Source organism: Pteropus medius, unplaced genomic scaffold (assembly GCF_902729225.1).
Source record: "Pteropus medius unplaced genomic scaffold, Ma_sr-lr_union100, whole genome shotgun sequence".
NCBI classification, from domain to species: Eukaryota; Metazoa; Chordata; class Mammalia; order Chiroptera; family Pteropodidae; genus Pteropus; species Pteropus medius.
Window position 1 is genome coordinate 13,294,176 of NW_024349799.1, and position 27,491 is coordinate 13,321,666.

The following is a 27,491-nucleotide window of genomic DNA, read 5'->3' on the forward strand; positions in this document are numbered from 1 at the left end:
AGCTGAGTGTCCCGTCACAGAGCTTGGTTCTGCCACCCAGGTCAGGGCCAAGTAATGATGGGTGAGGGCAGGGAATGATAAGAAGCCTTGGGGGAGGAATGCAGATGGGCATCTGTGTGCCTGCTTGGTGGGATAGGGGCTTGCATCCCACCAGGGAGAGAGAGGTGGTCAGGCTGATTGATACCCCTTACCTTCTCCAAGCCTAGGCCTCATTCCTGCCTGCTGCTCTCAACCTCACCTAAACAAGAAACTCCTGTCATTGTCCAGAAATCCTGAGGCCAGTATCAGGATCATTGAAGATTGCCCATGCAATGGGGACTCTGCCTGGCAAAGCCAAGTGCTAAAAGGAATAAGGATGTGTGCTGGTCACTTGATTCCAGGAAGACAGCACACAGCAGTCCCTCAGGCTTCTCAGGCAGTAGGTCCAGTTTCCCTCTTGCCTCTATTCATCTTGATGCATGGTCAAGTGAGTGGGGACCTTACCTTGTGCCAGTGTATCCTTTAGGTAACCTAGGCTACCTGTGGTAGAGGATGCAAGGCTGTGCCAGGCCCAGCACAGGCTGGGTCCCCAGTGCCTGAAGTGCCAGGCACAAAGGCTCCCATAGTCTGGACAGCTCTGGGAAGGGCGAGGTAGAAGATGCTAGCTGACTCAGGGAAGAAATCTTTCACGATCTGAAGCCAGCGTTTCTGCAATCAGCTCCATCACCAAACTAGTCCACAGATGAGGGAGGCAGGAGTGGGAAGGGGCAGGATGCAGGCCCCCAGCAGAAAGAACTAACACAGGAGATAATATCAGACTCTCCCCTCGCCACATCCCTGGAAGGTTCCACTGGAATCTCCAGACACTTTTCTCTTGATGTGATGGGGCTGGGCATGAAACTGTGTATCATAGAGTCATGACTGTCTCATGCTGCCTGACAGTGCTGTCACTGCTTGGCCTTTAGCCCATGCCACCCTGAGCTGAGATCTTTTCGCAGATGTCTTCTGTTCTAGAGAAAGCACAGGCTCCCTGATCACAGGGATGGCATCTTCAGCTTTTCTCCTCCACAGAACCAAGCCCACAGTGTGACATGGAGCAGGTGCTCTTCAAGGATTCCTGACATCCGGCCTTGATTGTGCCAAGACTCTGGGGCCATCTGCGCCTGGCCTTCCTTGCAGCCCAGAGCCATACTCCCTCCCCACTCCAACCCACCCCCAGCCCTCTTTTGCTCAGAGCCAGGGGCAGCCTTGGTCCTGCTGCCAGAGAAAAGAGCCCAAGAAGTGCCCTGTGAGAAGTCTCCCTCTTTGTGGGTACCCTGCATGCCACAGGGCCTGGCAGGGACAGAAGCTGGGGAGGGAGAGAGGAAGTGAGTCAGCTCCTTGCAGAAAAGGGAATAGAAGGGAGGAGCTGGCAGAAGGAGGGGGCAAAGGGCACAGGGGCCTGGAAAGGTCACTAAGAAAGAGAATAAGGCCCTAGAGGTATGGTGGGGCCCAGAGAGTGGAGGACAGATAAAAGTGACAAACTCAGCACTGCCACCTCCCACCAAGGCCAGGTGGCCCCCACAGACCAGAGAACCTGGGTCTGGCAGGCACAGCCCCACCTGAGGATGGAATCTGAGGCACTCCCCTTCATGACTCATGTATGGCTGGAGGAAGTAAGGCCTGTGGGATATGGCTGCAGCCACATCTCCCCTCCCTGAGGTAGAGTCTCTGGTCCCCAAGGCCTCCCATTGCCTCTCATGAGACCCCAGTAGGAAGCCCCAGCTTCAGAAGCTCAGGTTCCCCCTGGCCTGGCCCAATGGGGAGAAAGATATCTGCATCTTCCAGAGAGGGTAGGAACTGAGCCCAGCCAGGAGCTGTCCCCAAACTCCAGCTGGCTCTGACTGGGAAAAATCCTTACTGTGAAAATTCCTAGCCTGCAGACATTCCAGCACGGAGGCAGCCCAGGGAAAGCAGCAAAAGGGAAGAGAAAGCTTTGAACCCTGCCGGGCCACATTCCACCCCCTCAGAGACCTGAAGCCAGTAAGACAGGCACATTCTTCCAAGGTCCCCTGGGGAATCTCAGGCAACAAACCTTAGGCAACTTACTTAACCTCTCTGTAATCCAGTTCCCAGGGTTGGACACTGTACAACCTCACATGACCGTGAATCTGCTTCTTAACCAATCCTGGTGCCTTCCTGAGGGCTCTAGTTCAGGGGCAGGAGGCAGGCCATCCCTGGGACCCTCCTCCTAGAGCCCCTTCCCTAGGCCTTGACTCCTGGGTGCCTAGAGATCATCTCTCCTCCACTCCTGTGGGAGATGCTGAGTGCCCAGGTACACAAGAAACATGGTAACATACTGCAGACAGGTAGGTCACCAAGGCCAGGGGGGAATGTTCTAGGAACCCAAACTGATTTAAACATGGAAAACTAAACAGAAATGGGAAACCAGTACTTCAACAAATATCCCCTACTCTCATGAAGTACTCCAGCCCTGGAGAAATAAGATAACTAATTAATTACAATCTTGATGGATGCTATGAAGAAGGATGGGATAATGCCAGGGTGCAGACCTGACATGGTCTGAGAGGATCAGGGAAAGCTTCCCTGAGGAGGTGAAATTCAAACTGGAGCCAATGAGTATGAGTGAATGAAGGCGGGTAGGGAAAAGCATTACAGACAAAAGGAACAGCAGGGACTCAATGGCAGAAGTGAATGAGAACTCTGCACTATACACCCACTACCAGCTAGGCACTCTGCCAGGCCGTCCTCACCTTTTCCCACAGTGCATACTATGAAACAACAGTGCTCAGCCCCTCGTGCAACAGAAGAGGACTTGTTCTTGGTCAGAGGTGACAGTCTGCAGATCCTGCCACCCCGAATACTGCAGAGGTCAGTACTAGCATGTCAGTAAGGGCCCAAAAGGCAAGGGGCAACGTTCCTGCTCTCTAGGATCTCGCATGGGAGATGTGTAAGGGACAAAAGTACACCCCTCCACCACTATTGGGGGACTACACCTAAATGATGCCATTTCTCTTCCTAAGGCTTCCCTCAGCCACCTTTCCAGCATCTCTCCTAGTTCCTACCAGATTAAGTCCCACCTGCTGCCCTTTGGGCTCACTGCCCGTGGCTAATCTTCAGGAGATTCTGAGAGCAATGGTCACACCCTTCTGTGGTTCGTCATCCACAGAGCAAGAGCAAGAGTGGCCAGTCACTCTGGCTTCCCCTTCTTTTCTGGAGAAGAGGCTTCTAGGGCAGCAGGAGGGCCCAGGCCTGGTCTGGGCAGTGGATGTATGAGGATATCCAGATACTGCCTTCCCCTATCCTATACAGCAGGTCCTCGAATAACAAATGACGGAATTTCGTTCAATGTCATTTCATTATAACGTTGACGACATACCATAGGAACTTAACTCCTGTGTATATCAATTAGCCTATGCTAGAATCAGTTTTGTTGTGTTGTTTCGTCTCAGTTCCAAGAACCTATCGATGCCGTTAAGTGAGGACTCACTATAGAGCGCACTAGTGAAGAGCAAGGAGATGATGCCCTGAGTTTAAATCTTGACAAGTCATTTGATAGCCTTTAACCCTTAGGCAACTTTCTTAACCTTAACCTCTCTATAATCTAGTTTCCTCACTGGTGAAGTAGAGGTTATTATAATAACTACTTCAAAGGGTTGTCGGGAAAATTAAATGAGTTAGTATATAAAAAACATCTAGAACATATAGTGAATGCCTAACATATAGTGAATGCTAGCCATGATCCTCTTCCTTGCTGTTATTTTCCATGCCTTTCCCTCAGGGCATTTCTGTTCAGCTGACTCTTTACCAGATCAATTAAATACCACTTACAGAGCATGTATGTGTTACGTGCTATACTGGACACCACACAGAATACTGGACAAACAGCCTACCCCGGAGTCTGTGCAAAGCAGCCGGCTGATCTGTGAAAGGGCAGAATGCCATGCTGAGGAACATACAGTGAGAGATTAAGGGAGCCAGAGTGGTGACCCAGGTCTCAGGAAACTGTTTCCCAACCAAACTAGAGCCAACAACTGAAGAAATAAGCTTCGCTGATACTGTCCCCTATATTTAACAGAACAGAAGCTGCTGCCAAATACCACGCGGGACTCTAGGGTTGACCTACCTCCCCCTCAAACTGCTCAGCAGGAAGTGGGGAGCTATGAAGACTCCACTCCTTCGAAATGCCCATCTGGCCTGGTGGGTGCCCACAGTGCTGCTGGATGCCTGGGGCACGTCTGTACCCACTGCCCAGTACTGACAATGGAGGTACCAGGCAGCCTGCCCAGGCAGCAGGGGTGTCCCCTCCCTAACTGGGTCACCGGTCCCTACCCCCCAGGCTACAGCGTGGAGAACCCAGCAGTTTCATGTAGTGTAGTGGGGTGGCGGGAGCCCTGCTGGCAGGCAGAACGTGTGCTTGTGGTTTCTGGGAAACGCTGTAGAGATCTGCAGCATTTTTAAAATACTTGTGTTCCCACCCGCCACACACCCCCCTTCGCCCCACTCCTCACCCACCCCCAGTCTGGTTGTTTGCATATCTGGTATTTTCCAGAACTATTTCAATGTAAATAAGAGTGATTAGAAGGGAGCAGAGGGCAGAGTGGCCAGGGGTATCGGGGTGAGCCAGAGGGGTTCTGGCCAGGGCTGGAAGGGGCCAGGGCGGGCTACCTCAATCAAGGCCCTACCCCCGCACCAGGGCTCCAAGCTGTGCCTGCAAAAACAACCAATGACCATGACATGTACCCACACCCAGTTCAATGTGGCCTGGGCACTGTGCCCACCACCCACGGGCTGGGTGGTCAGGGCACTCTGGGGCTGCAGTTTGTCTAGCATCTCATCTGGAAGAAGCCAGAATGGTGCCTCTGAGGACAGAGGAGGGATACCTAGCAGATAGAAATGACCTAGTCCGCTATTCTATCCTGCTGGTCCCTTGTACCTCACTAATCCAGGACAGATAACCCCAAAAATGCTCCTAAAGACAGTTTACCTATCGGTTTTCATGCTCTTGACACCTACCCACTGGTCCCTCATTACCAAAAGAACTCATTTTGGGTCCTACTCTGAGCCCCCAGGCCGAGTTCTCACATGGTGAGACTCTGATGCCACAAGTGCCTGAAGCTTTGGCACAAAATAAAGTAAAAATTTCCTGTTTAAAAAACAAAAAAACAAAAACAAAAAAACCCTCCAAGGATCATTTGGTGTACCATTAGGGACAGAAGCATTCTAGAACACAGCCCAGGTAGCACCCAGCCACGTCAGCACCACCAAAAGCCTGTGGGAAAGCCCATCACTCAGCAGCTGGCCCGGCAGACCTGCAATTTCTAGTGTCTTCTTGGAATCCTGCAGGCCCCATTCCTGACAGTACCCAGGGGTCCTGGGGACAAGGTTGATGAGGCTCATACAGTTTCTGCCAAGGGATCCAGGGCTTCCACTATAGCAAAAGAGCCTCCGACTGGCCAGTCTTCTACAGGACCATTGATGTCCACGCCTGCAGGCCTGAGAAGCTGGGCTCCAAGAAGCTGAAAAAAGCTAAGAAGCACCCAGTGTCCCATCTCTCCCTTCAGCTGGCTATCTTTCAGAGATATAGCGAAAGTGTTTGGACAGAAGCATAAGGAGTTCCCACTGGAAAGAAAGCCTTACCAGGAAAAAGGATAGGAGAGCACTGAGAGGGACTAATTAAGGAGGCTGCAAAATTACCTTCCCTGGATGACTTTAGAGTCTGGGTAGAGGGAAAGATACTAATTTACTACCTGCCAAAGTCTACAAAGTGATCTCACCTAATACATAAACATGTTTATCTTAAATAAAGACCCACAAAATATAGAATACGGAATAAGCCAAGTTTCCCTTTAGCTCCAATCTTATTCTCCTCAGAGAAAACTGCAGGGAGTTGGCTGGGTGTGCATTTTTCTCCGATTTCATCTTCTCATATTCTGGGAGGAGAGAATAAGGCCCATTTATAGAGATCAAGGGTCATGTCCTCTAAGAGGCCTCTCCTAATTGCCACCCCTTCTCCTTAGGTGGCACAGGCCCTTGCCTCCTTCCCACCAACTGTTTACCTGTACAGACTTCTGTGATAGCAGTTATGGTTCACGGTTGCCTTTCTTTACTTAGGTTTATGCTTCCTTAAGGAAAGATTCTATTTTATTTATTTAATCCCCCAGTGCCTAGTACAGTGAGTGCTTGGTTCTTTAACAGACTTTATTAAGTGCATAAGGGAATGAGTAAACTGGGGGTCAGAAAAGTTTGGTAACTTTAGTAAAACTCAAACACAGGTCTTTCTGGTTCCACAGTCTATGCTCTTTCTACCATAACATGCCCTCTTCTAGGTTCTCCTGAGTGTGGAGCTGGTTTAGACCGATATGATAACCTCTTAATGAACTTCACAGCACTACAACATTTGTGGGCAAACCCCAGGGTCCAATGGAGAAGACACTGTATCATAGATCTCTGGCAAATGCCTGACAGCTCAGGACTAGACTTGACTGGGAGTGAGAGGTAGGCCTTCCTTTAAACTCCCACCTCTCCCCTCCCACCACATCCTCAAAAGCTCAGAGTAGTGCTTTCTGGGTAGGGCTCCCAGGAAGGCCAGCTAGCTCCTCTGGTTCTTGGCAGCAGGACAACCACATTTTGGCAGGGGTTAGCCAGGTGGGCTTTTCTGAGGTCAGCAGAAACATCCTACATTCCTAGACAATCCACGATGGACCTGCTGAGGATACAAACGTAAGGGACTGGCTCTCCTTTCTCCCAGACTCTAGTCTCCATCCGGCCTCTACCCCTTCTCAGTAGGCATTGACTTTCTCACCCAGACTCATGGAACTGGATAGAAGAATTCTGACCCAACTAGGGTTTTAAGATCCTCATCTTTACCAACACCTCCCTTAATCTCACCAGCCTCACAGAACTCTTTGCCTTTAGAAAATTTAAGAGTAATTGATCTAAAAACAAATGACCCCAAAACACTTTCCCTGAAAGAACTTAGCAACTTCCTCAAAACTTGGCAATCACACTTGACCCCTCCTCCCCTCCTTCCCTCACACTAGTCAGTCACCAAGACTCCAGAGCCTGCCTTGGTTGCTCACATCTGATACCTCTCTCCATCTCCAATGTGTCCACCTAAGTTCAGGCCTCCATTCATTATACTAGAAATTACTACAATAGCTCTCTCACTATTCCACCAACAGCTGCCCTTGCTGCACCTGAAAGCATGCTCCATAAGCAGCCAGAGAGATTTTGTAAAATCTGTCCCTATCACTCCCTGATTAAACTGCTACGTTGCCCTTCGGTTAAAGTTTACATTCCCTAGCATGACTTGCAAGGGCCTTTATGACCTGGCCCCTGCTCACTTCTCTCAATACTGTCCCAATATACTGTCCCCCAGCCTTATTCCCCAAATGTGCCATGCTCTCTTGATCCTCTAGGCTTTGATGTGTGTCTAATACAGTAATTTTCTTTTCTGCCTTTCCTATACTCATCTCCTACCCAAATGTCAGCTCTTTGACTCATTCTAAAGACTGTACTTGAAGTTCTTCTTCTGTGCTCCCTAAGACCCTATACTAGACTCTGTCATTGAGCTTCTCAAATGGCATTGTTATTGTCTGCTACTTGACCATCTCTCTCCTTGGGGCTGAGATTATGTGCTGCTCACTGCTGCATCCCAGGACCTAGCACATAGTAAGTGCCAAATAAATGTTTATTTAATAGGTAGGTGAGTAGAAGAATAGATGGCAGAAGAATTGTTGCTTTTCTCAGGCCTGCTGAGTGATTTCTACCAGGCCCTAAGTCTATCCTACTACTGTGGCTCACTCCTACTCCCAATGGAGCCCTGTCTAGCAGCTACAGGGACACACAAACAAGGTGTGAGCCAAGCATTCTGGACACACACCATGTGAGAAGGAAACCCAAGGGACTGTCTCTCCCTGGGGCCTTCTGAACAGGCCATGGACAGGAGCCATGGGGCCTGGCCCCCATCTGTGTGCAGAAAGAGAACAGATGGCTAGCCAGCTCCCTCAGAGCTCCCTGGGGACAGGCAACATGTGGACACAGTTGATGGATGGCCTGAATGGCAGGGTGGCCACCAGGGCTGTTCTTATGGGGCTAGAGTTGTCAGGGTACCCTACCCAGGAGTCTGGAGGAGGCGTGAAGACTCTTTTCTTGGCGTGGAACTGGGATTAGGACTACTGCCAAGAAAAGGAGCAGGAATAGGAGTGAGAAGAAGAGGAGGAGATAGAGGATGAGAGCCTCAGAAGAGGCTGCAGCACTCCCACACTGGCTCCGGGGTCTGTCCCAGGAAGCTGGAATGCTGGGCTCACCCGGCTCCTCTCTGCTGTAGCATGAGTCCCCACCACCTACCCAGGTAAGAAAAGATACGGGGCTTCTCTCAGCCCTGTGCTTCTTATTGTCCTGTCAGATGGCTCTAGGAGACATATGAACATGGGGCTTTCCACTGTGTTCCCTGCTGGATCCCCAGGTGGAGGAAAAAGTCTTCTGGGTACCGGCTGGGCTTGCCCGATGGGGCGAGAGCAAGCCAGCATTTCTGGGATACCAGCCATGAGGTGGGATCCATCAGGACCTCTAAAGCTAAACCATTCACTTCCCCAGGGATAGGGTAGTGGCAGCTAGTTGGGAAGGAGAGTGTCTGGGAAATATGAGATGCCAGGATGATCCCTGTGCTATAAAGAGAAAACTAAAACAGCATCTGTGATGCCAGGCTCTGAGCCCCACAGAGGCCTGTGCTGTGGTTCAGCAGGGAGCTGGCAACAATCCCCTAAGGAATTCATTCTTTAAGAAGAAAAAAATTCTATCTGATGAAAGCAATGGTAGCCTGGAAGAAAAGAGATAGACATGGCAACATAGTATGGTCTTTGGTTCTAAGATAAAGACCACTTTCCCTCTGAAATGTGGTTCCCTGAGTTGTCTAGACTGGTGGCTAACACGGTAGGTGCTCAACGTGTTTCTGGAATATGTGTCCAGGCCCTTTCCTGGATTCCACCACAGGCTCCCTCCCACTCACTACCCCTTCCTGACTAGCAAAGCTGCCTGACCCCACCAGCTCCAGGGTAAAGGAAGGTCTGGAACCCAATTCCAATGCTTCCTGACAGAGTCTGACCCTGCTGCTCCCAGGCCTTCCAGGCCTGATCTGCTGCTAGGCTGAGCAGCCATCTGAGTAGCCACTTCTCCACCCTGGGAGAAAGCTAAGACCAGGACTCTGCCTGCTTCCTTAGCATATCCTCCCACTTCTGACTTGGATACAGCTGACTGGTCACTTAGTGCTGAAAGGTTCTGGCCAGACTGTGCACTGGTCAGTCTTCAGGGACCAAATGTAGACAGTCCTAAAAGACACAGCTGGAAGAGAGGGATGGCCAGAGGCCAACTTGTCCTTCACGTACTGTCTCCAGGCAGAACACTCCAAATTGATATCTAGCCACCCTACCAAAAGACATCTAGGGTTAGAGATGTCCATCTCCCTACAGACCATCTTTTCAGGAGTTAAATTCAGTTGGTCCTTGGTAAACAAACAGATATCTGCTAAATCTGATTGACACTCCTAATTTAAATCCCTTGCTCCTATGTCACCCCCTTCCACTGCTCTTTTGCATAGGCAGGATAACGGGTGGTGTCTCAGAGACAGTCAAGTCACACTTTCTCTGTAGGCTTAATCTCTGTTGCTTTTCCAGGGCCATGCTCTTTCTTCTTCTAGGAGAGGTAATAAAACTCTTGGAGCTCAAGTGATTTTTATATATTAAACCTAGTCAGTCCCTGCTTCAAATCCTACAATGGTCCCATTTCACTGTGATAAAATCTAAACTCCTACCATGACTGACAAGGTCTTTCATAATCCGGCCCCTGCTATCTTTGCAACCTTACCTGGTATTCAACTCTTCACTCACTCAGGGATAAGAGGAGGCCTGAGGTCATGCCCCCAGGAGCTACCAAAGCAGCTATATATCCCAGACGTTCTATGATAGCCCTGCTTTGAAATTATTTATCTATTTTTTACCTCCAATACCTAAATAACATGGAAATCCTATATTTTAGTTCCAATACCGGTTGACTAGTGGTACAGACTGTCTCTCGTATCTGGAATGGCACGTTAGCCTCCATGCCCCAATTTAGGGCTCAGGAATAATGGTGCCCAAACCCCTAACCCACCCTTGTATCACGAAGCCTGTATGACCATGTTTCACCTCCAGTAAGGTTACTCCTCCCCATAAGCCAGGTAAGTGGTCCCTGTAGCCCAAGGAGTGGCTCGGCTTCACTGTTCATACACTCACTAGGTTGCAGCTCTTGGGTACTCTAATCATCTACCTAAGTACAACTGCAGGAGACGCCAGCAATCCCCGTCCCCGCTCGCCCCCAGCTGCCCAGGGAAACACTCACATCAGCTGGCTCCCTGCGGGGTCCCTCGCTACTCCGCAGCCAGCTCCGGCTCAACTCGCTGAGCTCTGGGATGGGCTGCACCTTGAGTCGCACGCTGTCCCCGGACTGCCGGATCATCTCCACAATCTCATCCCTGGACTTGCTCTCCACGTTGTTGCCATTAATCTCCACCAGACGATCACCCGGCACCAGCCCCAAGGCCAGGTCCTTGGTGCCCGCACCAGGCTCAGCAAAATGAACCACCCTCCGATAGACCTGGCCCTCGGGGCCCCGATCCAGCATGGTTGTGCGCCTCAGGGAGAAGCCAAAGTCTCCAGTGGGCCGTCGTTGCAGCTCCAGTTCCCGGAGGGCAGGTGGTGGCAGGGGCACCACTGGAGGCAAGCGTAGGTCAGCTGGAAACCTTTTAGTCACCAGCTCGGGGACTCGGGACCGGGGCCCTGGTCGAAGAAGGCCTGGGCCAGGATGCTGCACCAGCTGTCCCTCTAGAGTCCTCACCTCCACCTGTGGAGATGGGGCAGCAGAGTGCTCTGAGGGGGTGGAGGTCTCAGAAGCACTCTCATCCCTGCTACGCTGGGAGAAAGAGAAGCGTTTGACAATCATCTGTGAGTTCTGCTTGGCCAGGGAGCCGAACTTGGCTGCCCGCTGCAGCACGGAACCACGAAAGCTGCCTTCTTCACCCTTGAGGTCATCGCTGGAGCTGGCTGTGCTGAGGTGGCCGGAGTCTAGGATGACGCTGCCCCTGTTGCTGTCGGAGTCAATGTCTGTCAGATGCAGGTCCGAGCCGCTGGCCACCTTAATGGGGATGGGGTTGGAGATTTCCAGGCGCATCTTAGATTCACGCTTGGAGGAGCGGTTCAGGTTGAAGAAGCCACGTCGCAGGCTCATCTCCTCTAGGCTCTGTAGCTCTGCCGCTGACATCCGCTCCTTCTTCTCTTTTTTCTCCTTCTTCTCTTTCCGCCCGCCATCTTTGTCCTTGTCTCTCTTCATTAGGTTAAACATGGTAGGGGTGATGTTTTTAGGGGTGGCAACCCCCAGAAGATTATGTGTGCTTAGCACAGGGCCTTTGTGCCCCACCTTGCTGCTGCAGAAAGAGAGAGAGAGAGGAAGATTATTTGGAGCTTCCTCCAGCATTTCCCGTCCAGACATGGCAAACTACTGAGCATAACTACCCCTCACCAAGTGCTAGCTATGTGCCAGGTGCTCTGCTTTTCACAATACTGTCTCAGTTAAGCTAAGAGTCATAATACTGCTTATGAGGAAGTCTATTATTACCCTCATTTTACAAATAAGGAAACTTGAGGTTTAGATAAGGTTCTAAAATCCAAAGTCTCTCATTTCCATGATCCCTGATAAACCCAACTTAGGTGTACATGGAGGTGGCATCTGGGAGATCTGACCTCCTAGCAAGAGGATGCCATCTAACCAACTTGGGACTTAAGATTCAAACACAAGGGAAAAAGGAGAGGGACTCTGCACCATCACCTCCCCACAGCCAGTGTCCCTAAAGGCAACAGACATCACATGCTACTGGGCTCCTTCCTAAGCCCATTATCCCTAGTGCAGCAGCCTTAGCCACTGCCTGACAGAAGACCTCAAAGAACCAATACTTATTTAATGACTACCACTTGCCAGGCATAATGCCAAGCACTTTATACAAACTACTTCATTTGAACTTCACAGCATCCCTGCAAGGTAGGCATCATTATCTTTACAAATGAGAAAACAGGGCTCAGAAAATTAGGTACACATTAGTTGTCATACAGCTAATAAGTGGCCATGCCAGGATTCAATAGCAAATATTGTTTTCTTTCTAGGGCCTGGGCATCCAAAGTGAAGCAGGGAGGGAAGTAAGTGGAAGTTCCAGACTGAACAGAGAGGACAGACAGCTGTGAGGTGGGGATGGAGGTGGGTGGGGTCTGCTGGATAAACAGGATCCTGAAAAACTCACATCCTTTTCCCCAGACCAACACCTAAATATAGCAGCCTGAAAGAAAAACCCAGCTCCAGGGCACGTGAGTCTATGGAGCCAAACTACTCCCATCCCTATGAACACCTGATTGGGGTCAGGACTAAGAAAAACCTGGTGGGGGTGGAGTTGAGAGAGCCTTTCTCATTCTAACCATCAGGGAACAAGAAGTAGAAGTAGGCCATACCACCTAATTAGAAATTAAATGTAATTTTTTTCTCTCTCCATAAAGGCCTCCTCCTCTGATTTCCAGACACAGGACCTACAGGCTTACTCCTTCCAATGATGACCTATTGCAAGGCCCTGAAGATCCCTCTCCCCTCTGTATACCCAACCCCCACAACCAAGCAATCCTTACCCAATCCTGACTCTTTCCTAGAGGCTAGATATTTGATCAATATCAACGGAAAACAGGCCCCAGAATTCTAGAATGTTGGGGCTGGAAAGGTCCCTGAGGAGTAATTTCATATAAAGCCCTGTCTCAGCAACAGCTTGCCCTCACTCTCATTGAGACAGGCAGAACGACAGTCACGAGAGCCGCACAAGGGATAGTGCTGGCTGGAAATGTTACGAGATCTGGTACCTAGACCAGATTCTGCCAACAAATCGCCAGGGGACCTTGAGCCTGTCACTTTGCTAGATAATCTAGGTCTCTTCTAGCTCTAAAATTCCAAATATCTAAGTCTCTTGTGGACACAGGTTAGTTATTAACTCTCTGCCAAAGTCACCCCTCTCATCCCAACCCTGGGGCCTTTGGAGACTGAATCCATTTCAGCCCTTCCCTCATCACCCGTCTTGCCACTGTTATCTACAAAGCTCACAAGGCGCTCTTTCCCCACTGTCATCCTTACAATTGCCAGGCCTGACGGTGGCCTGGGTTCTCTCCTGTGCCACATGTCTGGAGCTACCTGCAGCCTCCCCTTCCAGGGTCAGACTGGCAATGCAGCTGCAGCTGCTGCTCCTATGCTCCTCTGTACCCAATTCCTTAGAGATCTGGGTTCTGCCACATTTTTGTAGACCTTGGACTTTCCAGCATCTCCTGTGCTCAGGTCCAAAGTCTTCAGCAACAATAACATCACCACCTCTCCACTCTCCATTCCACGCTGTAGTTTCTACCCACCTCCCCTTCATCTCTTAACCTCTCCAGTGAAGGTCGCTTACAGTTTTTCTGACCTTCTCTGCCTTTCTCCCCTCACCCTACTCCAGGAGGCCTTTCCTAATTTTAAAAGGAGGAAAAGTATATATGTAAATTAGAATATGTATATAAAGTAGGGGATGTACCTAAATCATCTTGACCTTACTATCCTCAAAAATCAAAGCAAAGTACAATTGACTCAGTCAATTCAACTGCTTTATCACTCTAAGACAGAAAGCATTTTGAGGGCAAGGACTATTCAACTCAAATAGGTATCTATCAGTTTATAAACAGGAGAAACAATTTACATATTCACACCATGGAATACTACTCAGCAAAAAAGGGAAGCAATTACTGATATACATAACAAGGATGAATCTCAAAAACATTATGCCAAGTGACAGTAAAAGAATTTTTTGACAAAAGAGTTCATACTGGTATGGTACTATCTATACAAAATTCTAGTATAGGTGAAACTGACCTAAGGTTAAAAAGTAAAAAAATTAGAACTGTAGTTACCTCTAGGAAGTAGGGGTGGGGATTGTCTGAGAAAGGGCATGAGGGAACTTCCTGGGGTGATGCTCATGTTGATGGGGGTTTGGATTGACAGGTGTATACATTTGTCAACAGTCATCAAATAGTATACATAAGATTTGTGCATTTCATTGTGTGAAATATTCACCCAAAAGAAAAAAAGAACTATAAATAAATACTGAACTCTAGTTAATGATATGTATGCTAAAGCATTTGGAGCAAAGTATACTGATGTCTGTGATTTACTTTAGGATGCATCGAAAATGTAAGCTGGCTTGATTGATGGGTCAAGGGATAAATATGTGATAAAGCAAGGGATAGTAAAGTGTTAATTGCAGAATCTAGGAGGTAGAAAGTTGTTCACTATAAAATCCTTTAACTTTTCTAAATATGTGCAGAGCTTTATGATAAAATATTAGAAAAAATATGTATCTATCAAGCACCTATTAGATACAAGGGATATGACATAACTAAAACTAATGAAAAAGCTTAGGTTTCAGATGTCAGGTAGCAAATCTGGGAACAAATCTGAGTTAACAGTTATACAACATTGGTAAGTCACTTAAGGCCTCTGTGCGTCTGTTTTCTCCTTTGTAAAATAGAGATAATAATAGTACCTACCAGATAAGGCAATGGGAATTAAATAAAATATGTATATAAGCCCTTCATATAACACCTAGCCCAAAGTAAGCCCTCAAGAATAGTACCCAATAGTAGCAAGGCACATTCTTATCATCTAAATGAGTTGGTAGAAAGGATAGTAAAGTACTCAAATGACTATCAGCACAAGTGTGACTAAAATAAGTCTAGACAAAAATCTTAATGCTGGACAGGACCTTTGTATATGGAAAGTAAAGTCCAAACAAGTGAAGGTAATCCAATGAGCACATGGCCAAGCTGGATCACACTGGACCAAGTCCAGAGGCCCATTAAAACTATTGCCAGAATAAGGACAAGCAATTCATTGATGCAGAAATACAAATGGCCAACAAATACGAACAGCTAATCAGCCTCGGTAATATTCACAGACATGTGAAATAAAAGAGGTATACTACTGTTCACTTAGCAGTTTAGTAAAACCTACCAAGGTTAATAACATCATTCAGTTAGAGGATGGGAAGCAGGGTATCTCATACACTGTAGTAGGAGTATCAATTGGCATAAGAAGGGGAAGTTGGTGGTACCTATGAAAATATTTCAGTATACATATTCTTTGACTGGGCAATTCCTCTGATAGGACATCTATCTATAGGTATATTTATACAATAAACATGGCTAATTTTTGCAGCGTAGTTTGTAATAGCAAAATTCTGTCAATATAAATGGCCTTCACTAAGGGAATAGCTAAATTATAGAACTGGGCAGATATTAAAAAGAATGAGATAGATTTGTGTGTACTGACCTGGAAAGAGTCAATGCTATATTATTAAGTGAAAAATGCAAGTTGCCAGATAACATATATTTTTTACTAAAATTTAAAAAACTACATGTATACGTATGCATATACATACATGCATATTATGTATAATAATCATATATGCATAAAAAATGTATACTCTGGGGCAGAGAGAGGAATTTCAGAAGGGTCAAAGCAAACTAGTGTTTTACCTATATTGTTTTAATTTTTTACAATGAGAATATTTAGATAGTTGGTGTGTGTATGTGCGTATTTAAGCCTAAGGGATTTAGATAGTGGGATTACATGTAATTTTTCTTCTACTTTTCTGCACATTATTTATTTCCTATAGAAAAAATACTTTACATTACATTTATATAAATTATATTTATGTAACATAATATATTAAGCTATATACAATATATAAAATGTATACAACTAGCTTTGGAAAAGTAGGGTGGAAAGATCCATTACAAAAAATTTATCCGTGGTTATTTTCTGTGGAGTAGAGGCAAAGAGAAGTAACACTACCTTTCTACCTAGTATACTTCCTTTGGATTAAACTTTTTTTTCAGCACATGTTACTTTTGTGATTGTAAAGATTTTTTTAAAAATAAAGAAAAAGAAAAAAGACAAAGTAGTAAGCAATTCATTTAGCATTAAAGTTGTAAACAGGGCTTGCAATGTTAAGTTCAAAGAATGCCCTCTCATGCCTGGAAAGTTTCAGTGACTTGAGGGGACTCGGATCTTCTCATTGTTATTTTAAGTGGAGACAGATTTAAATGGGTCACCCTGCATCTGGCAAAGTAGAAATCCCAGGAAATGGAAACTATAATGTTAGAGCCCCAAGACAAGGGCGCCCAGACTTGTCCGCTGTGGGTGGATACTTAAAAGGGTCAGTCTCCCCCACCCCCCACCCCAGACCACACTCATAAATAAATACAAAGGAAATACTTTCCCAAGAGAGCTGGCCTCTCTCTCTTGGCCTCTGACCTTCCTGAGCGGCTGTTTCCTACAGCCTCGAGGCCTTCATCTCAGAGCTGGCCCGCACCGAGGACTGCAAAAGCGTCCCGGTGGGGCTCACAGGACACCTGGCCCAGCCTCGCGGCCCCAGCCTGAGCAACGCAGGGTGGCTCCTGGCCCCGCCGCCGCCGCCGCTGCCGAGCTTCTTCCCGGCAGGTCTGCTGAGCTCCGCAGCAACTCGTGACTCACTGCCAGGTCACACGGAGCTTATCTGGCTCCAGGTGTGCTCCCTCACTTAGACTGCACGCTTCTCACATGACATCAGCCGGCCCGCCGCCGGCTCACGGCTCCCTTCCCCGCCCGCCGCCCGCCGCCGTGAGGGGAACCACCGGCCCCCAGCATTTTCAGGCAGCGGGGCCGCGCGCAGCCGCAGCTCCGAGGCGCCTCCCGCTGCGATACCGTCTCTCCCGGAACGCAGCGATTCCTCAGGCCCCGAGAGAAATGGGAGTGGGAGAGGTGCCAGCAGCCGGGTCCTCCAGGTGCACCTCCTAGGTCTTCTGCGGAGCCTGCAGCAGTCCGCTGGGCGCTAAACCCAGCTAACACTACCCACCTCCATCCCCACCTTCTGTATGACCTTGAGCAAGTCCCGACCCCTCTCTAGGCCTCAGCTATTTCAACTATAAAATCTCCATGGGCCTGAGAGTTCAGACTTGGCCCCAAGCCCTTGCTTTTGCTAGAGAGGTATTCTGCTCAACCACAAACTGCAGGTTCTAATTCTGCTCTGACTCTGACTTGCTGTGTGACCTTGAGCCCATCATCCAATATATCTGAATATCAGAGAATAATAAAAATAATCCCTTGTAAGTGACGATAAAGTACCTGGCAAAGAGAAAGAGCCCTGGGCCCTGTAAAATCATCAGTCCACAATTTAAACTGCTGCCTGACTGTAAGCTATTTGAAATGTCAAAGGAATGTGGATAATTTATAAGCCACACAATTCCTACCTCCAGAGAAAGGGCAAGAAAGTAAGGTAGGGGCAGGATTGGACGTTTTCCAGATCTGTTCCCCACCCTCCAATCTAGCTCCTACCACTATACCACCCCACCCTCTAATTCAGTCCACCTCAAAAAATGGTGAGGTGCAGGGAGCAGATCTTAAAGTACCCTGGGGCCTGACCCAAAGCAGAATTTAAAAACTCCATCCAGTCCCCAACTCAAGTCCTGGGGGAACCTGTTAATCTTAGCACAGAGTGGGTTGGGCCCTCTTATCCCCTCAAACCTTTAAATGACCTCAGCTTTACCCACCATGCCCAGGAGAGACCTGAGACAAGGCCTGGGGCCCAGGGCCACCAACAGGACTCTGCTCACATGGATGCTCTGGTTCCAGTCTGTGGTGTCCACTCCAGGTGAGGGAGGTCTGGTTGGGAAGAGACAGACCTTTGGTTTGAAGGAGCAAGAACAGCAACTGCCGCCCTGCAGACCTGTGACACACCAAGTCTGGATCAAGGCTTCCTGAGTTCCAGCAACTCCCTGCTCCACCCAAGTAGGGTGGATTCCCCCTTTCACATAAGCCCCAGCTCTGTCCCACCCAGTCCACCTTCAAGTACCTGCCTCTGGGGGACCCTGGAGTTTTCAGGCCCAACTTCTGAAGACACAATGAGCCTCAAGCTGGGTCAGTGAAATGAGGCTCCAGGCAATAGGCTGGCAGCCCAGGCTGCCAGGGAGTCAGGTTGAGGGACCAGGCAGGAGTCAGGAAGGGCATAATCCATGTGAGGGCATCTGAGGAGAGCCTGGGGCATGGAAGGAAACCCTTAGGCACACACCCTGGCACCTAAGCCAGATCAGGAAAGAGTAAACAAACTAGATAGTCAGAGCTGCCTGGCACCAGGTCATCAACTGTTCAAAGTTCAAAGCTCCCAAAGGAAGTGACCACCAACATTCTACCCCTCCCACCCCCACCCTTCACCCCCATCTCCTACCCTTCTCATTCCTCTAAACCCCCAGCATAACAGTTTTCCATACTGTCTTCCTGGAATTGAGGCATCAACCCAAATGTTCACAACCCCAAATGGACAAGCATACCTCCACCCAAGGATATATATAACCAGTCATGTCCAGCAACCAGGAAGATGTTTCCTGGAAAGCCCTCATTACAAAAACTCAGAGCGGAAGCTGAAGAGGTGGCAGGCCATTTACAAAGAGCCAGCAAGGTCTGTCAGGAAGCCAGAGACCTCAGGAGAGCAACTTTCAATATCCACAAATAGAAAATAGCCCCTGAACCTAAAGGGTGGGGAACACTTAGGAAAGGCTGGGTCAATTGCCATGACAACAGGATACCAACCTGTCCAAGAAAAGGGCTCCAGACCTGGTAAATACACGGAAAAGCAGCTTGAACCTCTCGAGTCAATGTCTTGCTAAGGTGATCTTGCTCTTAGCTACCTGGACATCCTTCCCTCTCCTCCAGCGTGGCCCAACGCATATATACTTCGCACAGTTCACTCTCCATGGGAGGATTTACAAGGCCTCCTCAAGCCACAGACATGCCAGGCACTCAAAAGTCAAAACAAACCCGCGTAAACCAGCAAACCAGACCTAATCATTGGTAAGGTGAAGCGAGGAGGGAATCGCGTAATTTTGGGGGACCATCTGCAGGCAGGAAGTCACTAAGCAGGAGAGCTCCTCCCAGGAAGCATCATCCCAGGCCTCCCTACACAAACGCAAACCATGAGGACATTGCCAAACACATGCCAAACTAGGCAAAAGGAGTACTGCTTAAAAAACAAACTGGCTGCCTTCCCCCACCACACCGACCCCCCAGCTCATTCTGGCTTGCAGCCTTTCTAACTAATCAGCAGGATATACGTGCCTTGCAACAGGGTGACACCTCCTCACCCCTACAACAAAGCCCCAAAGTGTGGTGTGTCCCTGTAGGCCTTATCTCAGCTAGGAACATGACCCCCCTCCTCACTAGGCTTGGTACCAAGCAGCAACCCCCAACATGAGGTGGGGGACAGCTAACCTTACCATCTTCCCTTCCCATTGGCGAAACTACTGGCATGACAGGTTATCAGGGCGGGGTGTCAGGGCAGTCTCTCCCAGAGGCCTGGGGCTGGCTGTCCGACCTTCCCACACACACACACACCCCACCCCTTTGCAGGGAAAGGTGAGGTGAGTAGCCAGTCACAGGGGACCACCTGCACTGAAGAATCTCCAAAGCCTACCATTCATCACCACCCCCATCTTCTTGTCCCAAGGGGAGGGGGCTTGTGGAAGCGGGGTCTCCATTGTTTGGCCAGCTGTCTAGCAGCTGCTCCTTTGAGAGGAGCCCGCTGTCGGCCTGGCAGTGAAAGGGTGAAGGCCGCTGGGAGGGATAAAGGGCTCAGTGGAGGTGCTCGGCTTCCCCGCAGCCTCCCTCAGAGCCTCCGTGGGTCGGTCTGTCTGGGCGGCCCTGGGCCTGGCCCCGAGAAGCCCCCTACCCCGAGGCTGCAGCCTCCACCCTGCAGCTCAGGGCCAACTGGGCTCCCCCAATCCCCAAATTCCCCCAAACTGAAGGCCACCCTGCCCTGCCTCCTCGCGTTCCCCGGGCTGGCAAAAGGGGCCGAAGCTCCCCCTCACCGCCCCTGCTGATCTGACCCCACTCCCGGGCGCCGAAGTCGCGGCCGGGGACGGGAGCCGGGAGTCCGGGCCGCTGCTTCCAGGGGACAGGGAAGGAGGAGGAGCAGGCGGGCCCCGCCGCCCGCCTGCCTTCCCAGCCCAAACCGGCCCCTCCGCCCCGCTGGACCCGGCCCGCCACCGAGCGGCCGCCTCCGCCATCCCGCACTCACCAGCCGCTGGAGCCCGCCCGGCAGGCAGCAGAAGCTGAGACACTGCATCCAGCGGCCCCGGCCCCGTCCGGGCTAGAGCAGAGCGCAGCGCAGCTCAGCGCCGCGCTGCGCAGCGCCGCCCCCCGCCGCCGCGCGAGCCGAGCCGAAAGGGAGCTCCCTGCTGGCGGCTCCGGGGATAAACGCCCCGCCTTCCGGGCAGCGCCTGGGCGCGCCTCCAGCGAGGGCCATGTGGGCACCGGGCACTGCCCTGGGAAACTTCTGTCCGTGTCCGAGAGGCCCTGCTTGCGGATCCTGTCTGCACTGGGCACTGGAGGCTGTTGGACACGCCCAGAGCAGGCACCAGGGCAATGCTAAAAGTAAAGAACAGTTTCTGTCCAAGGCGGGCTCTTGACTCCGCTGGCTGTGTCCAGGAGGATGCTGCCCAGGGCAGTGCTGTCCAGAGGAAGCAACTGAGTCTTGCTGGCCACATCTTCCCAGGGTGGCTCTGCAGAGACAGGCATAGGGCTGCTGGATGGTGCCAGATGGCTCAGTCCAAAACAGGCACTGCCTGCCATGTCCAAGGTGAGACTAACAGAATGTACTCTCAAAGATGGGCACATGCTTCTGGTGGCTTGATCTGAGAGAGCCCTGCCTCAGGGGTGTACCAGGGCCCCAGGGGTTACAGCCAGAAGTGGCATTCACTCCCTAAGAACTCCAACAATGTCAGGATTAACACCTTTCAGAAGCTCTTTGGATTGAGGTCTACCTCTGGGTCTCTCATGTCCTGTAAATATCAAGTGAGCTTCTTTACCCAGTGAGAAGGAAGTTTAGACATCCTGAGAGAGGCCAGAGGCTTAGAGACCAGGCGAGAGAGACAGAGACAGAGAGAGAGAGAGAGAGAGAGAGAGAGAGAGAAATGGGCACTTCTACAGGCAGTGTCCATGCTGGAGTTGGGTACTCCAGAACATGGAAGAAACTGAATAGAGTGGTGCAGGAAAAAAGGTGTGGCAGACAAGGGCAGCTGCCTCCATACAGTCCAATGAGGAGCTTCTCCAGGCAGGGGTGGCCCAACCTGACAGACCAGGGAAGGTTGGAGGGAGGGGGCTCAGGAGCAAAGAGCTGAGTAAGAGCTGGGAGATCCTGAGGAATAGAGCACAACCAGGATGTGCATTGTGGATAAAGGAACAACATACAACCAAACTCAATTCAACAAACTTTTACCGAGAGCCTGTCAAGTGCCAAGTGCATCACCAGGCACTTTGGGGACACAGAGAAATCAGATATGGAAGCTTTTTTTTTTTTTTTTTTTTTCAGGGAGCTCACATGGGGATGGGGGATGGAAAGAAAGTTGCTCTGAAGACATGACATTTGAGGAGAACTTTGGAGGCTAGTTAGGACACTGACTGTCACTACTGCTTCCTGAGCACTGGACAGGAAGTACACTTCCTGTGCTAGACACTATCTCTATTCCTCACAACAAACCTATGAGGGAGACATTATTATTATAGCTAGGGATTGAATGCACGGACTCTGGAGACAGGTTACCTGGGTTCAAATCCCAGCTCTGTCAAGTTCTAGCTGTGTTACCCTGGGTGATTTATAAAATCTCTCTGTGTCTCTCTGTGGATAATAACAGTGCTTGCATCAACATTTATTTTGAAAATCAAGAGTTTAGTCTTTTCAACAAATGGTGCTGGAACAACTGGACATCCACAAGCCAAAAAATAAATAAAAAAACGAACCTAGACACAGACCTTACACCCTTCACAAAAATTAAAAATGGACATAGATCTAAATGTAAAACACAATATAAAACTGCTAAAAGATAACGTAGGAGGAAACCTAGATGATCTTGGGTATGACAGTGATTTTTTACATACATGATTTGTGGAAGAAAAAATTGATAAGCTGGACTCCATTAAAACTAAAAATGTCTGCTCTGCAAAAGACAGTGTCAAGAGAATGAGAAGACAAGCCACAGACTGGAAAAAAATATTTGCAAAAGATACATCTGATAAAGAAATATTATCCAAAATACCCAAAGAACTCTTAAAACTCAACAATAAGAAAACAAAAAATCTGATTTTAAAATGGGCCAAAACCTGATCAGACAGACACTTCACCAAAGAAGATATACAAGTGGCAAATAAACATTTGAAAAGATGCTCTACATCGTATGTCATAGAGAATTGCACATTGAAACAACAATGAGCTATTTCCACACACCTATGAGAATGACCAAAATCCAGAACACTGACAACACCAAATGCTGGTGGGAATGTGGACCAACAGGAAGTGTCATTCATTGCTGGTTGGAATGCCAAATGGTACAGCCACTTTAGAAGATAGTTCGGCAGTTTATAACAAAACTAAATATACTCCTACCATATGATCCAGCAACTGCACTCCTTATTATTTACCCAAGTGAATTAAAAACTTATATCCATACAAAATCCTGCACACGGATATTTAGAACAGCTTTATTCATAATTGCCAAAACTTATAAGCAACCGAGATATCCTTCAGTAGCTGGATAAACTGGTACATCCAGACAATGGAATATTATTCAGCACTAAAAAGAAATGGGCTATGAAGCCATGAAACAACATGGAGGAAGCTTAAATGCATAATACTAAATGAAAGAAGTCTATCTGAAAAGATTATATGATTCTAACTCTATGACATTCTGGAAAAGGTAAACTACGAGGACAAAAAGATCACTGGTTGTCAGGGGTTGGGGGAAAGGGAGAGATGACTAGGTGGAGCACAGAGGATTTTCGGGGCAGTGAAACTACTCTATATGATACTACAATGATGGATACATGTCATAATACATTTATCTAAACCCACAGAAGCTACAGCACCAAGAGTAAACTTTAATGTAAACTATATAGACTTTGGGTATATGGGAACTCCTGGGAGGAGTGGGAAGTGCATGGGCTTTAGGACCCCACATTGGGAGGACACTTGGTCTAACAGCTGCTAGCAAGTTGCTTAGCCTCTCTAAGCCTCAATTTCCTCATCCATAATATGGGGATGATAATAGTGTCTACCTCATAAGGATGTGAGAGGATAAAACAAGCAAATTCATTTAAAGCAATTAGTCCACTACTTGACACATGGCAAGTGGTTAACAGATGTTAGCCCTTATTAATTTCTCTGGCCGTTCACTTCTTCATCTGTAAAATGGGAAGCTGATAATAATACATAAGTCAGAGTAACTGTGAGGCTTTGAAGAAACGGCAAATATAAATTATGCAAGATGATATTTGTCATATGGTAAGCTACTGCGGTATGATCCTCCATAAAGGATGACAAATAGGTAAGCTAGCTTTTTTAAAAGCCCATGGAATTAGAAATCTGCCTCTTGGCAATTGTTGCTCAGATGACAAAAGAACATCCTTGAATATCATTCCTCAAAATGCATTTATTAGCTTAAGATCCCTTATTTCTTTGCATAGAAGCTTGGAGTGTGGGTGGAAAATACTCTCTAGGTAACTTAAAGCTAAATTCTTAGAAGAGGGTAACTGCTAAAGATTAATCACACACCTCCCCCAAAAAAGAAAAAATATCCACATCTCTGAAATGACATAAAAAGTTTTATTTTGGGAAAATTCAAACATATACAAAAGTAAACAAAGTAATATAACAAACCCCAAAGTATCCATACAACTTCAATAGTTAACAACTCATGGAAATCTTGTTTCAACTATACTCCTTCCTACCAATATAATTTTGAAGCACATCCAGATACTATATCATCTCATCTGAAAATATTTCAGTGTATATCTCTAAAAGATAAGGATTATTTTTAAAACCTTTACTTACTGTTGGCATACAATATGATATTAGTTTCAGATGTATATCATAGTGATTAGACATTTATATAATTTACAAAGTGATCATACAAGGATTATTTTTAGAACAAAACCACAGTATCATTATCCCACCTAAAATTTTTAAACAATAATTCATTAATATCAAAAAATCAATATTCAAATTTCTAATTATGTCCGTAAATGTTCTTTTAAAAATTGCTTTTGTTTGAATCAAGATCTACACACTGCAGTCAGTTGACATGACTTTTAAGTATCTTTTAACCTACAGGTTTCTCTTCTGTCTCTTTCTCTCCCCACCGCCACCAACCGGCAACTTGTTTGTTGAAGAAACTAGGTCATTTATCCTGTAGATTTTCCAGTCTGGACTCTGCCAATTGCATCCCCATGGTGTAGTTTAATATGATGCTCTGGCCTCTGAATTTCCTATAAATTGGTAGATAGAATCTAGAGGCTTGAACAGATTTTAGGGTTTTTTTTTTTTGGCAAGAATATTTCATAGGTGGTGTAAATTGCTTTCTTCAGGAGGTACATAGGGTCCTATTGTCTCTGAAATGACTCTTTGACATTAAAAATATATGATTGTCTTTACTAGAAGTGTAAGGATATAAAAAAACCCACCTATCAACAGATGAATGGATAAACAAAAAGAGGTATTTACACACAATGGAATATTGTTCAGCCATAAAAAGGGAAAAAATTCTGACACATGTTACAACATGATTGAACCTTGAGGGTATTGCGCTAAGTGAAAGAAGCCAGACACAGAAGGACAAATATTATATGATTCCACTTATATGAAGTACCTAGAATATGTAAATTCATAGAGATAGAATGTAGAATACAGGTTTCTGGGGGCTTGGGGGAGGAAGGAATGGAAAATTATTGTTTAACGAGTACAGTTTCTGTTGGAGATGATGAAAAAGTTCTGGAAATGGATGGTAGTGATGGTTGTACAACATTGTGAATGTACTTAATGCCACCAAATTGTACACTTGAAAATGGTTAAAATGGTAAATTTTATGTTATGCATATTTTGCCACAAAATTTTTTTAAAGAGCTCAGCTATTGCATAAAATATAGCCCCACTTACAAACCCTTAAAGTCCTTGGTTTATGTATTCGGCTTTCTCTGAATCAGCAGACTTACTACTGTAATGATCTACACATAGCTGTGGTTTTCTTTCTGTGCTTCCAAGAATATCATAGCCTCTGCCTCACTCTACAATGATCAGGGGATCCACAGCCCCTCAGCCACAAGCCCAATATTTTAGACTATAGACATCTACAAGCAGGGATGTGGAGGCAGCCAGGCACAACCTTCTGGGGTCATAAGGCTTGAGGTTGAGACTGTTTTTGCTACTTACTTGCCATGAAAGTTTAGTCAAATGATTTGACCTCTCATTTTCCATTTCTGTAAAATTAGAGCTACAACCTCCTACCTCCCAGGGATGTTGTAAGGATTAAATGAGGTCATATCATGGTCAAGTGCTATACAAAAATAGGGCTTTGTTTTGTTATTATGCTTGGAGTGATTTAAAGAGGATCACACTAGGACATAGATTTATCAACATTGAGAAAACGATGTTTCCAGAAGTTAGGTACTTTGCAAACTAAATTTTTTTTGACATCATTCTTGGCAAGGTCCTCAGTAGAGTGACCGACTGTCTTGGTTTGCCCACAACTGAAGGTATTCCCATGATGTGGGATTTTCAGCGCAAAACAGAAAGTCCCAAGCAAAAGGGGACAAGTTGGTGACCTAATCAATGATCTCCCAATTGCTAATTCTAGGAACTGTCTCTCAGGCTTGCTCACTACTGATTGTTTGACCTGCCTTCCTTCTGGAAACTCTCTTTTCAACTTGGCCTCCAGTACCAATTCTTTTGGGTCTCCTATGACCTCCAATTCTGGTGCTTCCCAGATTTCTGCCTCTGCTTTCTTTTCCTATAATCCTATGGCCCCTCCTTGAGAGATCCAGTTCATTCCCAGGACTCTCAACCATCTCTCACACAACAGATAACTCCCAAATTCTGTGGTAGACATTACTCTAGAAGCTAGCCTGGTTCTTTCACCATCTCTTGCAAATACCCCAAATGAATCATGTTTAAAGCCAAATGTACAACCTTCCTCACTGACTACTTTCGTTTGGTTAATGATCCTAATGATCAGTCCATGAAGTCAAAAGTCCACTTTCCCTGCCTCTTCTTTTTTTCTTAGACCCATCCACTCAGGCACTGGTTCTACTCCGTAAATATCTCTCTAATCTAAATTATTTCCTCATCTCCACTGCCATCCCTTCAGCTCAGGCCTCATCACCTCTCAGCTGGACAATGGCAACAGCCTCTTCCTGGTAACCTTTTTCTACCTCTTCCCTTCCAACCCCACCTCCATGTGGCTGCCAGAGCGATCCTTCTGAAGTATAGATATGACCATGTCACTTCCTAGACTGGAATTCTTCAAAGTCCCCCAATAGCCTAGCACAGGGGTCAGCAAACTTTTTCTATAAGGGCCTGATAGTAAATATTTTAGACTTTCCAGGCCAGATGGCCTCTGTTTCAACTACTCAACTCTACCATTGTAGCACAAAAGCAACCATAGACAAAACATAAACAAATGCTTGTGTCTATGTTCCAATAAAAATTTATTTATAAAAAGAGGTAGAGGGCCAGATTTGGCCTGTGGGCTATGGCTTGCTGAACCTTGGCCTAGGAAATAATCAGGACCTATTCATCAATAGCCGGAGGCCCAAGGGAAACAGCTTCCACCACAGCAAGTAGGACTCCAATTAGATCTTGGAAAGAACTTTCTTCGCTGTTAAAGGATTGTTAAAACCAGCCCAAGTTATTGAAGGAGATGGTAGAATGTCCATCTCTTCTGGTTTTCTGACTTGCCTCAGGTGTAGCCCTCTCTGGACCTACTCCTAATTCTGGCATCAAGATAGCAAAACTAAATTAAAATGGCATATATGAGTTGAGCCCCTATTCCATGCAAAGCACTAAACTAAGAGCAGGATGGTGTATTCTCTTCCTGCAAAGCATAGCTTCACCACACTGCCTGCAGCTGAGGTGCAAAGACCAGTTAGAGACATGAGCAAAGTTACCCAGCAGGATGGATTTATATAACCACTCAAGGCTGCAGCAAAGGGGAAGTCACAAAACATTACATGACTAATTATCAAGTGGAAGCATCATAGAGGCTCAGAGGAAAAAAAGACCAGAGGAAGGGTCAAGGAAGGGTTTAAAGGAAGAGGGTCAGATTTGAGCCCATAATAGTAGAATTTAGATGATAATAATAGCGCCTACCACTTGCAAAGAAACATTGTGCACTTGGCACTATATTTACATTATCTTGTTTAATCCTCACGACAACCCTGTCAAGTAGGTATTATTAGTTCCTTTATATACAGAAGGAAACTGAGCCGCAAAGCACCAAGCAGCTTGCTCAAGGTCACATGGCCAGTGAGTGGCTGAGCAGGATTTGAATCCAGTTAGTTGGGCTCTG

The 27,491-nt window shown here is 47.3% G+C and overlaps 1 protein-coding gene across 14 annotated transcripts in view; it reads right to left on the minus strand.

The window, feature by feature from the left end:
* The window catches only part of MYO18A (myosin XVIIIA), a 91,129-nt gene extending 70,795 nt beyond the window's left edge, over positions 1-20,334 (minus strand). For 7 of the 14 annotated variants that reach the window (XR_005658055.1, XM_039886162.1, XM_039886158.1 and 4 more), the window contains exon 1: positions 10,360-11,440. Coding sequence is in view for 12 of the 14 variants with exons in the window: in XM_039886162.1 (XP_039742096.1) it covers positions 10,360-11,358 (999 nt within the window). In the remaining 2 variants the exon portion in view is untranslated. Of the gene's footprint in view, positions 1-4,105; positions 4,125-10,359; positions 11,441-16,383; positions 16,538-17,657; positions 17,770-17,959; positions 18,143-20,176 lie in introns of those variants that run through there. The other 7 variants (XM_039886165.1, XM_039886167.1, XM_039886164.1 and 4 more) reach the window with 7 other exon arrangements.
* Between the last annotated feature and the right edge of the window lie 7,157 nt (positions 20,335-27,491).